This window comes from Salvelinus sp. IW2-2015, linkage group LG17, assembly GCF_002910315.2.
Source record: "Salvelinus sp. IW2-2015 linkage group LG17, ASM291031v2, whole genome shotgun sequence".
NCBI lineage: Eukaryota > Metazoa > Chordata > Actinopteri > Salmoniformes > Salmonidae > Salvelinus > Salvelinus sp. IW2-2015.
Genome location: NC_036857.1, coordinates 25,535,602 through 25,551,063, shown reverse-complemented (window position 1 = coordinate 25,551,063; position 15,462 = coordinate 25,535,602). Strand labels below are relative to the sequence as shown.

The window sequence follows — 15,462 nt, the reverse complement described above, 5'->3', positions numbered from 1 at the left end:
AAAAAATAACGAGGCAACGACTTGACAGGATGGTGGGTGTCTGATACAACCCACACACTGAGGACCACAGTACACGCACTGAAGGTTTCCTGTGTAGCTTGATATAGCACTGAGCACCACCCACTCACACGACAGAGCTCACAAAGAAATGTCCAAGCCCATGACAACAAGCTCATATGAAGGTGTGGGGGAAAACAGACAATGCATTTGTTTAGTGCTCATGTTTATTAGCCTACTGTGTAATAATTCGCTGACTCTTTTTTTGGTGGATTTGTGGATCCAGCAAGTGTTCTTCAGAAACGCAAGTACTTTTTTCTTTAAAGATACTTTATCTTTTACCAACACAGTTTACTTTATTTAGTCATAGGTAAGAATTGTAGCCTATAGTCACAGAATACACATGGTGTTCATAAGTGGAAAAATATCTTGATAGTTTCAATTCGATGACTTAAATGTAAATCAGATAAAGAAATTCAAACAGCAACTTTTAACAATGGAAGCTATGATTGTATTGGTGAATTACGGCATGATAAGTCAAGCAAGCAGAGGATAGGATGAGAAATCTCTTCTGTAAAACATCAACAGTGATAATATCTGACTGTGAACACTTTCACCATAGGTTCCATAATCAGCAAAGGAAAGCAGAAGTAAACTCTCCCACTGGCTCTGTCACCTACAAGCTCATTTTGATTATCCGACCTGAAACAATGAATACATCTGTTGGAGATTTACCTGGCAACTGCAGTACCCCAGCAGACTACCAGTTATACCTCTTCCCAGCCGTCTACAGTCTGGTGATGGCACTGGGCCTGCCAGGAAACGTGGGAGCCCTCTACATGTTCATCTTCAAGATCACTCCCCGCACGTCCTCTAACGTGTACGTGATCAACCTGGCCCTAGCCGACACAGCCATCCTCTGCACCCTGCCCTTCAAGATCCACTACTTCCTCAACAGAAACGACTGGGTATTCGGAGACATGGCTTGCCGCATTACAGGAACACTGTTCTTCGCCAACATCTACATCAGCATCGCCTTCATGACCTGTATCTGTGTGGATCGATACACGGCCGTCGCCCATCCTCACATCTATCTGAGGCTCCGGAACTCGTGGTATACTGTAGTGGTGAGTGTGGCGGTGTGGGTGGTGGCGGGGGTGGCTGTTCTGTCTTTCATCCGAGTCGGACCTCTGGACAGCAAACCTGGCGGAGGTCTCCCCCATCGCCGTAGCTGCTTTGAGAACTTTTCAAAGCACGAGTGGGACAGGCGTGTGGCGCCGTACAGCTTATTCAGTCTCGTCTTCGGCTCGCTACTGCCCTCTGTGGTCATCCTGGTGTGTTACCCTCTGGTGGCACGGCGCATCGCTCTCATCCGGACCAACATGGCCCGCGGAGCCCTGAGGGTCATCTACACCATCCTGGCTATCACCCTGCTCTGCTTCATGCCGTATCATGTGGTTCACTTCCTGCACCTGCTCCGCCGTCAAGGGGCCATCCATCACTGTCCCCATGCCAATGCCATCTACAATGCCCGGCAGGTGACCCTGGCTCTGGTCAGCCTCAACAGCTGTCTGGACCCCCTGCTCTACTACTTCACCACTAGTCGCTGTAAGTGGAGTCCCTCCATGGCCAGGTTCAGATGGATTTGGGCCAGGAGGAATAGGGGGCTCTATACCATTGCTGTAGGACAGTGAATGGTTTGGATAAACTGGCTCCAACTGTATCCTATCAACTAATGTAATTGTATGCTTTATATATTCTACTCACAAACTCTGAAGACAATTGGTGAAGCAATTTTTGCCATCGTAAACCACCAACCTTTGCAAACATGTACAGTTGAAGTTGGAAGTTTACATACACCTTAGCCAAATATATTTAAACTCAGTTTTTCACAATTCATGACATTTAATCCTAGTAAGATTTCCTGTCTTAGGTCAGTTAGGATCACCACTTTATTTTAAGAATGTGAAATTTCAGAATAATAGTAGAGAGAAGGATTTATTTCATTTTTTATTTCTTTCATCACATTCCCAGTGGGTCAGAAGTTTACATACACTCAATTAATTCCTGACAGAGCTGGTGTAACTGAGGCAGGTTTGTAGGCCTCCTTGCTCGCACTAGCTTTTTCAGTTCTGCCCACAAATTTTCTATAGGATTGAGGTCAGGGCTTTGTGACGGCCACTCCAATACCTTGACTTTGTTGTCCTTAAGCCATTTTGCCACAACTTTGGAAGTATGCTTGGGGTCATTGTCCATTTGGAAGACTCATTTGCGACCAAGCTTTAACTTCCTGACTGATGTCTTGAGATGTTGCTTCAATATATCCACATAATTTTCCATCTATTTTGTGAAGTGCACCAGTCCCTCCTGCAGTAAAGCACCCCCACAACATGATGCTGCCACCCCTGTGCTTCACGGTTGGGATGGTGTTCTTCGGCTTGCAAGCCTCCCCCTTTTTCCTCCAAACATAACGATGGTCATTATGGCCAAACAGTTATATTTTTGTTTCATCAGACCAGAGGACATTTCTCCAAAAAGTACGATTTTTGTCCCCATGTGCAGTTGCAAACCGTAGTCTGGCCTTTTTGAAGGTAGGCCTTGAAATGCATCCACAGGTACACCTCCTATTGACTCAAATGATGTCAATTAGCCTATCAGAAGCTTCTAAAGCCATGACATCGTTTTCTGGAATTTTCCAAGCTGTTTAAAGGCACAACTTAAAGGTCAACTTAAACTTTAAAGGTCAACTTATTGTCTGTAAACCTCCGACCCACTGAAATTGTGATACAGTGAATAAGTGAAATAATCTGTCTGTAAACAATTGTTGGAAAAATGTCTTGTGTCATGCACAAAGTAGATGTCCTAACCGACTTGCCAAAACTATAGTTTGTTAACAAGAAATTTGTGGAGTGGTTGAACAACGAGTTTTAATGACTCCAACGTAAGTGTATGTAAACTTCCGACTTCAACTGTATGTATTCAAGCTTTGTACAACAGACATACTGACCTTTACAGAAAGTTACACTGAACAATGGGATTATATTGAAGACGATCCCGATGGAAGTCCTTTCTTCAGCAGAGTAGACAGAGACAGAAAGCTCCCCAGACTGTCATCCTACAAATAAAACCAGGTTGACATCATTTGGATTGAAATGAACCATCTGAGAATGTGATGGAGTAGTTTGACTTGTGATTAGTAAATCTTCTCTATCAGGAAACATACTAACCTAAAGTCTATTTTGATCATATCATTGACATTTACATAGTGTTTATCTAAAAAGGGTTAGATTCGAAAAGGTTATGGCTTGTGGTCGCTACATGTACTGCTGTAGCTAAATGTTTTTGGTCAAATAAATAGAAGTGCATCACAGGATATGGCGACGGTGACTCAAGCAACAAGGTATAGAAACCACAGGACTCTTTAAGGTTGTGGGCTGCGCCATAATGTGTATAGTACAACATGGTTCAGATAGTACCGTAAGCACACTCCAAAGCTTGAACTGCCTCCAATCACATCGCTTTTCAGTGGCGCAACTGGCTAGTACGTTGTCAAACAGACGGTCACGCGTGTTTGCGATGCAGACCCTGGTTTGAGCCATGAATGGACAGTGTACCCAGACATACTGCTAAGCAGACACTGTGGTCTGGCACAATAACACTCATTTCCAACACCCGTCCTCCTTACCTGATAGCTCCAGGAGAGCAATAACACCTTGGTGTTGGGCTCTTCAGCTGAAGAGCCTGGGAGGTGCTGGATGGTGTAACCTTTCAGTAGACTAGAACAGAGGCAATACAGAGAGAAATGGGAGAATGAATCATTCATATTAGTCCTTTTACTGTAACTCTTTTTTTGTGATACATGTATACTTTTTTTTGCTCAAGACATAGAACAAACTTTGTACATTTTATGCCCAAGCGTTGCCCAAATAAGAATAAAAATGGTAAACTTTGTCTTACTGTACCTATTGAGGTGTGTGTAGATCCTGATGAGGGTGTCGGGGTCACTGTGCGCGTCGTGGGGCTGCACTCGTCAAGTGAAGCGGAGCTGGTGCACGTTGAGGCCCAGCTCATTGAGAGCTTGCTCTGGAGAGACCAGCCAAAGACTCTACACCCAGGGAGAGCAGGGGAACAAATGGGGGAGAAGTGAACCAAGGGCAATAATAGAACAAAACTTGCAAGGCCAAAGGCAGAGAATAAAAAACCCTGAATTACAAACACTAGCAACTGGTCATCTAAATTGTTAAGGTTTTAAAAACAATTGTAATAAATGCAACATTCTTGGACAATGCATGAAAAAACTCCAAACTATTCACAATTTTGTCATCTATCAGATATCGACTGAATTATAGCACATAAAACATTTTACTGGTAAGTACAAATAATGAATGGAATTCTGTGATTCGGGTGGGAATTCAGGTATTCAATTCACTGTCAAATGTCACTTCTTTTTGTATACTTTTTCTTATTGAATCAGGTCTTTTTTGTGTGTGTGTTAGAAATCAGGATATTTGTGTCTCATCTGAATAAATACATTGGGAACATTAGTATATATGGCGGTGACCTGTTCCTGTAGGTTCATGCTCTACAACATTCGCAGAGTACGACCCTGCCTCACACAGGAAGCGGCGCAGGTCCTAATCCAGGCACTTGTCATCTCCCGTCTGGATTACTGCAACTCGCTGTTGGCTGGGCTCCCTGCCTGTGCCATTAAACCCCTACAACTCATCCAGAACGCCGCAGCCCGTCTGGTGTTCAACCTTCCCAAGTTCTCTCACGTCAACCCCACGCTCCTCCGCTCTCTCCACTGGCTTTCCAGTTGAAGCTCGCATCCGCTACAAGACCATGGTGCTTGCCTACGGAGCTGTGAGGGGAACGGCACCTCCGTACCTTCAGGCTCTGATCAGGCCCTACACCCAAACAAGGGCACTGCGTTCATCCACCTCTGGCCTGCTCGCCTCCCTACCTTCTGAGGAAGATACAGTCCGCTCAGCCCAGTCAAAACTGTTCGCTCTCTGGCACCCCAATGGTGAACAAACTCCCTCACGACGCCAGGTCAGCGGAGTCAATCACCACCTTCCGGAGACACCTGAAACCCCACCTCTTTAAGGATACTAGGATAGGATTAAAGTAATCCTTCTACACCCCCCCCCCCCCCCCCCCCCCTTAAAAGAGTTAGATGCACTATTGTAAAGTGGTTGTTCCACTGGATATCATAAGGTGAATGCACCAATTTGTAAGTCGCTCTGGATAAGAGCGTCTGCTAAATGACTTAAATGTAAATGTAAATGTATATGAATAAATTAACATAAAGGGGAGGAACATGGCTACAAACACCAAACAACATTTGCTCTGTCTACACTACCTGCACTCGCATGTGCGGTCTTGACTGGCTCATTAATTACTGTTGTTGTCACATTCTCTTGCATAATTCAACAAGTGTGTCAATAACAGGATACCCTCCCATTAAAATTCAGCACACGTGGCTCTAGGTTACACCTATCTAAACATATTTTACATTATTTGTGAGATCAGACATAATATCACTATAATCCAAGTGTTCATTTTCGGACGTTTCATTTCAGTGCATCGACTGTATTAAATTACTTTTTACACATCCACAAACAATGAACACCGATCAAAATAAAGTTATCTTTCGTCTTTCTTGTGATGTAAGTGTCGAGACGGTGCATTAATTCCCAGACAAAGCTTTAGCTTTCTTATAGATTTAATGAAAAGCCAAAGTATCCCACTGAGCCCATTTCAGCCATTAACAGGGTGTGTTAAATTAGCAAGGCAAGGCCCTGGTTTAACGTTTTATATCATAAACAATAGAGAAAGCAGAATATTTATTTTGTATGCATGGCAGTTGATGGAATTGAGAACTTACTTTATCCTTCATGATCAGGGTCCCATGCATGGTACGAGACTTCTTCGGGTCAGGTAAGGGGCCTCTGAAACATCACAGTGAATAACACACACATTAACTGAGAGTGACATAGATCGAGACTGACTCAGGTGTACTGAAAAATACCTCTAAGGGCCATCTCCCTCTTGAGCAGGTTGAGTAAAATGTCCACCGGGACACTGGGGTTGGTGATCACAGTGGTCGTCTCACCGTTGGTTGGAATGAATGAGTTGATGCCTGTATTCACATAGAATGACTGATGATGGTAATATCAGGGCTCTTCAGTGAGGAGAAAAACCTTTCAAATGGAATAAAACGAGGGAGGTGGAAATGTGAACTTGTCTAATAAGAAGACTGTTGTTTTCTGTTGCAAAACATTTTGCTGTGCCCTACTACTAAACACTACCCAGTGCTCCTCAAACATGTGGCACACACTACAATTCTATATCCTTTTCTCTAAACCCCTGACATTCTTGAAACAGATAGGGTTACAAGGACATCCTGGTGTCACTCCCTGAACTGCTCAATCTTGTCCTTGAAGAACTCCATCTTCTTGGCCTCTCCGTGCACCAGCAGCATGTTGTGAGGCTCTGCCATGCGGATGAGCTGCATGATGCCCTTAGCGTCTGCATGGGCGCTGAACGACATGTATTCCACGTGCAGATTCACATCCAACTGCAGGGGTCACAGACAGAGGACAAACTCAGCAGGTTGGCTCACCGATCTCAATTTCAACATATCCACTTGATATCTATTACTGCAGTAGCATCATGATTATACATAAAGTTCAATATAATCTCATCTTGCATTACAGTTTGTCTATTTTCCATCTGCAGTTTCTTTTGACCATTCAGGATCTTGTGTCTGATGGTGCCTTGCACACAATACCCAGTCATGATGATCTGATAAACATAAAATGAAAAGTAGAATTGTTTTTCTCCCCAACTTTGCAGAAATGGGTATTTACTTCAGCTCTGTAATCTACATAAAACTCAAATTAATAGCCCAGGCATTTATTTGCTTAAATCACTGAACACAACAGGCACTTACTAGAGAGAGGCTTCTATTTCCTTAATGTGCACAGCATTTTCTCCTTTGCGTAGTAAATATTTTAATTCCAGCATCCACTTCCAGCATTATAATAAATTTCTTCATATCCTGCACTAATGTGTTCTTATTTACACACTTTGTCATGTTTGTCTTAGTATGGCTAAAAAATATATATTTTTAAAACAACACTTTCCATGACAGAAAATGATTCTTTACTTTCACTGTGCATTTTTTGGCAGATCTTACTTTTGCCAGTAGAGGGTGATTAGCCAATTTCTGGGGGTCTTTACTCCCGAAATAGGCTTTTTGTGTTTGCCAGTTAGTTAGAAAGATCTGTCACTCTCATTGAAATCAAGTCTAAGAAGCGGTAGATCTGTTCTATGTGTGCTATGTCTATGCTTCCCGTTCTTAAGTTTCAGATTTGCATCTTTTACTTTCGGTTTTGTAAACCAGCTTCAAACAAACGAATAAGAATATATTTCACACCGGTGTAGATGGTACAATGATTCTCTACACTGTACATGCATATTTTGTCACAAACTGAAATTAGGCAAACAATTAGAATTTTTGCAACCAGGAAATGGCGGAGCATTTCTGCATAGGGCATCTGTAATGTAACAAATCAAACATTAAACCAATTCATTGTAATTCATGATAACCTCGTAAACAATTCATTTAGACATGGTGGCTATTTGAGACTCGCCATTTAATTGAAGTTTTATGGTATAGATTTTATTTATTTAATTTTTTTACCCCTTTTTCTCCCCAATTTCGTGGTATCCAATTGGTAGTTACAGTCTTGTCTCATCGCTGCAACTGCCGTACGGACTCGGGAGAGGCGAAGGTCGAGAGCCATGCATCCTCCGAAACACAACCTAACCAAGCTGCACTGCTTCTTAACACAATGCCTGGTTAACCCGGAAGCCAGCCACACTAATGTGTCGGAGGAAACACCGTACACCTGTCGACCGTGTCAGCGTGCATGCGCCCGGCCCGCCACAGGAGTCGCTAGAGCGCAATGGGACAAGGACATCCCTGTCGCACAAAACCCTCCCCTAACTCGGACGACGCTGGGCCAATTGTGCGCCGCCCCATGGGTCTCCCGGTCGTGGCCGGCTGCGACAGAGCCTGGACTCGAACCAGGATCTCTAGTGGCACAGCTAGCACTGTGATGCAGTGCCTTAGACCACTGCACCTCTCGGGAGGCTTATGGTATAGATCTTAAATGGGACTCTCCATATTCTTCTCGTTGCCAGCGCACTTCTTGAAAATCTGTAGAGACTGACCAGCATGCAACATTCCTGAAAAGCATGGAACACACACATTTTTCAGTAGTGATATTTCAATAATTTAATTTAGAAAGTCGCACACTATCTGCTCCAACACAATTTCATGGATAAACCTAATAATAACAACGGGTCTACAGTGACTATGTAGAATATTCACTGGGATAAGAAGAATAGTATCTATAATGGACAAATTATTGGAATTGTCTGTATCTAAAGCATATCAATGCCTAAACATACAGTCAACTGTAAAGTAATGTTATAGTAGTAGCATACAAAACTATGATGTTTCTGCACCATTGGTCCTTGGTTGTCTGCGTAGGAGCGATCAAAGGCCTTGATGTGTTTGAACTCAAACATGTTTCTCTGTACAAAGGTTTTTCTGATCTTCTGATTGGTCCAGGTGATGAAGAGTTTGTGGAGGTGATTGGCTTTCTCTGTGAGCCCTGTGGAGAAGTAGATGGGGGGCCTTTGTGTTCATCTGCTCCCTGTGGAAGGAGAGGAGAGTGTTACTGTGAAATCCTTCTCTGAATTGCCTAACACCAAATCAACACAAAATGAATGGCATCTTAACAAATGGACACTATGATCACAATACTAATTGAACTCGGAAATTAAACTCGGAATTACAACCTTACCAGAATGTTTCCAATAGAATGCACAGTTCCTGAGCTCTTCCCAGGGCAAAAACTGGAATCAGAACCTGAGAGTACAACATTTCCTCCATTAGGCACAAGTTCTAGAGACAGAATTAGCTAAAGGGACAGAAGAAACCTGTGTGGTGGTCTTCACCTCTCCTCCTCTCTCCTCTCTCCACTGTCTCATGTACTTTCTTCAGGAAGTCCCTTTCCCTGCACCTCTTTGAGTCACGGATGGTGGTGGCGTAGGTAGACTCTAAGATGAGGATGTCAGGCCGACACTTATCAATCCATGCAGCCCTATGACAACACAGAATAAAAATGGTTTATTATAGAACACATAAGCATGGATCTAAATCATTTTACACACTAGGGATGTGACAAATGGACAATTTTGCTTAACATTTGTTTAACAGGCAGCTCAACCGGGCGGTTGACCAAGTCTTTACAACCAATGTTAATAGAAATTAAACCCACATTTTGTTTGGGATATTTTATCATCTCAACAAATACTATTTTGTAAAATGATCATATGGATTTCATTATCGAACTCCCATATTTTTTGAAGAAGGCATTCAAAGTTGCTAGGACGTGAACATGAGCAAAACCAAACCTAATTTACAGTACCACACGTTTAGTTTACTAATTGTGTTTAAAATGGGAAATGAGAACGTTGCAAAATGTTGTTGACCTTTAAAAAATTACTTCAGAATGATTAAATTACTAATATGTTGTTGTTTTACAATTTGAGGAACTCTTTAAAAACATGCTCTACCGGTCAGTTGAGTTGCCGATTAACGGAATGGTATTAAGTCAAAGCTAGAGATAATGTACAATGGAGAAATATTATGGGATTTTTTAAATCTGTGCAAATCCAAAAATCCTTTCAAATCCATATCATTATTCACTGTATGACTGTTATCTTCAATATGTTTCACAATATCATTCAGTACGTGTAATTGTACTGGTATTCTAAGCATATACACTGTAAACGCATTAATTTACATGCATTCTAATATTCATATTTTTACATGTATCATATTTTATTAATATCTGATATTAGTCCTAACTTCCATTGTAAATTAATGAAGCAGACATAATGTAAAATGTATGTATGCATCATTTTTTAGATGACTGAAAAAGTCTATGCAAATTTCAGTACAAAATTAGTTTACGCTAATTGGGCAACAACTGGCTGGTTGAGATGTTTGTGATGCATTATCAAAGTTTAAATCATGCAAACAAACAACATCTTAATTTATGGCCTATATTGAGGCTCCATACAAATTTAGCCAAAAAATACATTTTCTCATACTTTTTCTTGGTGTGCCAGTTAAAAGGTTAAAAAGCCATTTTTTAAAAACAGTTTTTCCATTAAAAAGGTAAGAAAAAAACATAAAATTATACAAAAATTCACGATGCAGAATAAAAGTCCTATTACGTATGTATGACCACTAGGGCAGGGCAGGGCCTTTTAGAGGCCCTACGCGAGATTTGATGGTGGATAATATATATTTTTAAGTTAATTCAAAAAATGTCAGTCAAAAAAAGACCCCTAGAATTATCCAACATTTTGGTACATTAGAGACTTATTCTAAAATTGACTACATACAATTTTTTCCTAATCAAAAACACGTTTTTAGAATAAAATAAAACTACAGAAATACCTTATTTACATAAGTATTCAGACCCTTTGCTATGAGATGTCTCTACAACTTGATTGGAGTCCACCTGCGGTAAATTTAATTGATTGGACATGATTTGGAAACGCGCACACCTGTCTAGATAAGGTCCCACAGTTGACAGTGTATGTCAGCGCAAAAACCAAGCCATGAGGTTGAAGGAAACATCTGTAGAGCTCCGAGACAGGATTGTGTCAAGGCACAGATCCTGGGAAGGGTACCAATAAATGTCTGCAGCATTGAAGGTCCCCAAGAACACAGTGGCCTCCATCATTCTTAAATGTAAGAAGTTTGGAACCACCAAGACTCTTCCTAGATCCGGTCGCCCAGCCAAACTGAGCAATTGAATGGCCAGAATGGCCTTGGTCAGGGAGGTAACCAAGAACCCGATGGTCACTCTGACAGAGCTCCAGAGTTCCTCTGTGGAGATGGGAAAACCTTCCAGAACCACCTCTGCAGCACTCCACCAATCAGGCCTTTATGGTAGAGTGGCCAGATGGAAGCCATTCCTCAGTAAAAGGCACATTACAGCCCGCATGGAGTTTGCCAAAAGGCACCTAAAGGACTCTCAGACCATGAGAAACAAGATTCTCTGGTCTGATGAAACTAAGATCGAACTCTTTGGCCTGAATGCCAAGGGTCACGTCTGAAGGAAATCTGTTACCATCCCTATGTTGAAGCATGGTGCTGGCAGCATCATGCTGTGGGGATGTTTATCAGCGGCAGGGACTGGGAGACTAGTCAGGATCGAGGCAAAGATGAACAGAGCAAAGTACAGAGAGATCCTTCATGAAAACCTGCTCCAGAGCACTCAGGACCTCAGACTGGGGCGAAGGTTCACCTTCGGGACAAGTCTCAATATCCTTGAGTGGCCTAGCCAGAGCCCGGACTTGAACCCTATCTAACATCCCTGGAGAGACCTGAAAAATAGCTGTGCAGCGACGCTCCCCATCCAACCTGACAGAGCTTGAGAGGATCTGCAGAGAAGAATGGGAGAAACTCCCCAAATGCAGGTGTGCCAAGAAGACTTGAGGCTGTAATCGCTGCCAAAGGTGCTTCAACAAATACTGAGTAAAGGGTCTGAATGGGGTATTGTGTGTAGATTGATAACGAAAAAAACTATTTAATCCATTTTACGATAAGGCTGTAATGTAACAAGATGTGGAAAAAGTCAAGGGGTCTGAATACTTTCCGAATGCACTGTATTCCATATTTTGTTATAGTCTGAATAAAAAATGTATTAAAAAAATAATCCCCCACCCATCTACACACAATACCCCACAATGACAAAGTGAAAACATGTTTTAGAAAAAAAATCTAATTTATTGAAAGTTAAATACAGAAATCTCTAATTTACATAAGCATTCATACCCCTGAGTCAGCCTTTGGCAGCGATTACAGCTGTGAGTATTTGTGGGTAAGTCTCTAAGAGCTGGGCTGTACAATATTTGCTACACCGGAGTAGCTTACCAAGATGACATTGAATGTATCTGAGTGGCCTAGTTAAGTTTTGACTTCAAACGGTTTGAAAATCTATAGCAAGACTTGAAAATGGCTGTCTTGCAATGATCAACAACCAACTAGACAGAGCTTGAATAATTATTTTAAGAATGTATATTTGGCAATGTGTTTTAGGTTATTGTCCTGCGGAAAGGTGAATTTGGCAATGTGTTTTAGGTTATTGTCCTGCGGAAAGGTGAATTTGTCTCCCAGTGTCTGTTGGTATGCAGACTGAACCAGGTTTTCCTCTAGGATTTTGCCTATGTTTAGTTCTATTCCGTATATATTTTTATCCCCCCCAAAAAACAGTCCTTCCCGATGACAAGCACACCCCTAACATGATGCAGCCACCATCATGCTTGAAAATATGAAGAGTAATACTAAGTGACGTGTTGTGTTGGATTTGCCCCAAACATAACACTTTGTAGTCAGGAAATAAAGTTAATTTCTTTGCCACATTCTTTGCAGTTTACTTTAGTGCCTTATTGCAAACAAGATGCATGTTCTGGAATATTTGTATTATGTACAGACTTCCTTCTTTTCACTCTGTCATTTATACTGAAGAAAAATATAAACACAACATGTAAAGTGTTGGTCCCATGTTTCATGAGCTGAAATAAAGATCTCATTACAAAAAGCTTATTTCTCTCAAATTTTAAGCACAAATTTGTTTACATCCCTGTTAGTGAGCATTTCTCCTTTGCCAAGATAATTCACCCACCTGACAGGTGTGGTACAGTGGCTTGCAATAGTATTCACCCCCTCCAATTTTGTTGCCTTACAACCTGGAATTAAAATTGATTGTTTGGGGGTTTAAATCATTTGATGTACACAACATGCCTACCACTTTGAAGACTGTTGTGGAAAATTGCAAGATTATGTTATAATGCTTGTATTGCATTATAATGGTTATTTTATTCGACAAAATACAGTATTCTGTTAACTATTGTGTGTGTGTTCCACTGAGGATGGGCCTCTATGAGATAGCACTGACAGAGGAGATTTATGATGTCTTTGGGTGATAAAACCTAAAGAGCATTCCAGATAACATGAGGTAATGTTTTTGTGCTATGAAGTACCAGGAACAAGATTAGAACCTCGTCTTAGGGATCAAACTGAACGATAATTTATAGCGAATTCTATCTGGCAATGGGATACTCCTCTCTCTCAAGTAAAAGTCTTTCTTTGTGAACAGTTCCTAAGATCTGTGGTTCGTCATGTAAGTTGAGAGGGGTGTATCTTGGCTAGAAAAGATCTTTGTACTTTTCTGTTGACACTTTCAATGGTTCATTAGAGATAGCGCATCATTGAAAGTCAAAGGCTATTGCAAAGCTCTTATTATTAAATATGTAGTTTATGTATAACTCTGACTGGTGTGTGAAGTTTGTAACTCTCCTCATTTGGTAAAGCAGAAATATGCCACCACAAGACACACATTCTTTTTTTTGGGGGGGGGGGGGGGMYAAACAAAKAAGAAAWAAGACAAAACAACAGAAAACTTGAGCGTGCATTACTATTCACGCCCCCCAAAGTCAATACTTTGCAGAGCCACATTGTTCAGCAATTACAGCTGCAAGTCTCTTGGGGTATGTCTCTATAAGCTTGGCACATATAACCACTGGGATATTTGCCCATTCTTCAAGGCAAAACTGCTCCAGCTTCTTCAAGTTGGATGAGTTCTGCTGGTGTACAGCTTTAAGTCATACCACGGATTCTCAATTGGATTGAGGTCTGGGCTTTGACTAGGCCATCCCAAAACATTTAAATGTTTTCCCTTAAACCACTTGAGTGTTGCTTTAGCAGTATGCTTAGGGTCATTGTCCTGCTGGAAGGTGAACATCCGTCCCAGTCTCAAATCTCTGGAAGACTGAAACAGGTTTCACTCAAGAATTTCCCTGTATTTAGCGCCATACATCATTAGTTCAATTCTGACCAGTTAACCAGTCCCTGCTGATGAAAAACATCCCCACAGCATGATGCTGCCACCACCATGCTTCACTGTGGGGATGGTGTTCTCGGGGTGATGAGAGGTGTTGGGTTTCGCCAGACATAGTGTTTCCTTGATGTCCAAAAAACTCAATTTTAGTCTCATCTGACCAGAGTACCTTTTTCCATATGTTTGGGGAGTCTCCCACATGCCTTTTGGCGAACACCAAGCGTGTTTGCTTATTTTTTTTCTTTAAGCAATGTTTTTTTTCTGGCCACTCTTCCGTAAAGCCCAGCTCTGTGGAGTGTACGGCTTAAAGTGGTCCTATGGACAGATACTACAATCTCCGCTGTGGAGCTTTGCAGCTCCTTCAGGGTTATCTTTGGTCTCTTTGTTGCCTCTCTGATTAAGGCCCTTCTTGCCTGGTCCGTGAGTTTTGGTGGGCGGCCGTCTCTTGGCAGGTTTGTTGTGGTGCCATATTCTTAATTTTTTTAAATAATGGATTTAATGGTGCTCCGTGGGATGTTCAAAGTTTCTGATATGTTTTTATAACCCAACCCTGATCGGTACTTCTCCACAACTTTGTCCCTGACCTGTTTGGAGAGCTCCTTGGTAGCCATGGTGCCGCTTGCTTGGTGGTGCCGCTTGCTTACCTCTTGCTTAGTGGTGTTGCAGACTCCATGTGACAGATCATGTGACACTTAGATTGCACACAGGTGGACTTTATTTAACTAATTATGTGACTTCTGAAGGTAATTGGTTACACCAGTGTAACGGCAGATTTCCTCCTCTTCGTCTGAAGAGTAGGTGTAGCAGGGATCGGACCAAGACGCAGCGTAGTTAGTGTTCATCATGTTTAATAACGACAAAACCGTGAACACTACAAAATACAAAATAACAAATGTGGCAAAACTGAAACAGTCCTATCTGGTGCATAGAACACAAAGACAGAAGACAACCACCCACAAACCCCAACACAAAACAGGCTACCTAAATATGGTTCCCAATCAGAGACAATGACTAACACCTGCCTCTGATTGAGAACCATATCAGGCCAAACATAGAAACGTGAAAACTAGACACACAACATAGAATGCCCACTCAGCTCACGTCCTGACCAACACTAAAACAAAGAAAACACAAAAGAACTATGGTCAGAACGTGACTGTTATGCTGGTGAATGAGGACCCAAAAGCGACGTAATAGTAACAGAGTCTTTATTCCAGTATTAAACAAATAATGATTCTCCTGGATATTATCAATGGTCAATCCAAAACAGGAAACTGAAATCCTCTCGTCAATAGAGAGGAACGACTGGAGACGCGACCACAGACTGCAGGTCGCTTCAGGAAGGCACTGGCCGTAGCTGACATAGACACCTGCTCACACGCAGCATCTGAAGAAGGCAAAGAACACGACAGGGCGGAACAAGGACACAGGAACAGCAAACATCAAACAAGAATCCGACAAGGACAGA

General features: G+C 41.9%; 1 protein-coding gene and 1 pseudogene across 1 annotated transcript; one reads left to right on the top strand and one right to left on the bottom strand.

Moving 5' to 3' along the window:
• Window positions 1-529: 529 nt before the first annotated feature.
• Window positions 530-3,958, top strand: LOC111977209 (lysophosphatidic acid receptor 6-like). The gene has a single exon (XM_024006570.2). The coding sequence runs from the start codon at window positions 555-557 to the stop codon at window positions 1,689-1,691; it is 1,137 nt and encodes a 378-aa protein (XP_023862338.1). The 5' UTR covers window positions 530-554; the 3' UTR covers window positions 1,692-3,958.
• Window positions 3,035-15,462, bottom strand: part of LOC111976307 (integrator complex subunit 11-like) — a 13,151-nt pseudogene continuing 723 nt past the window's right edge.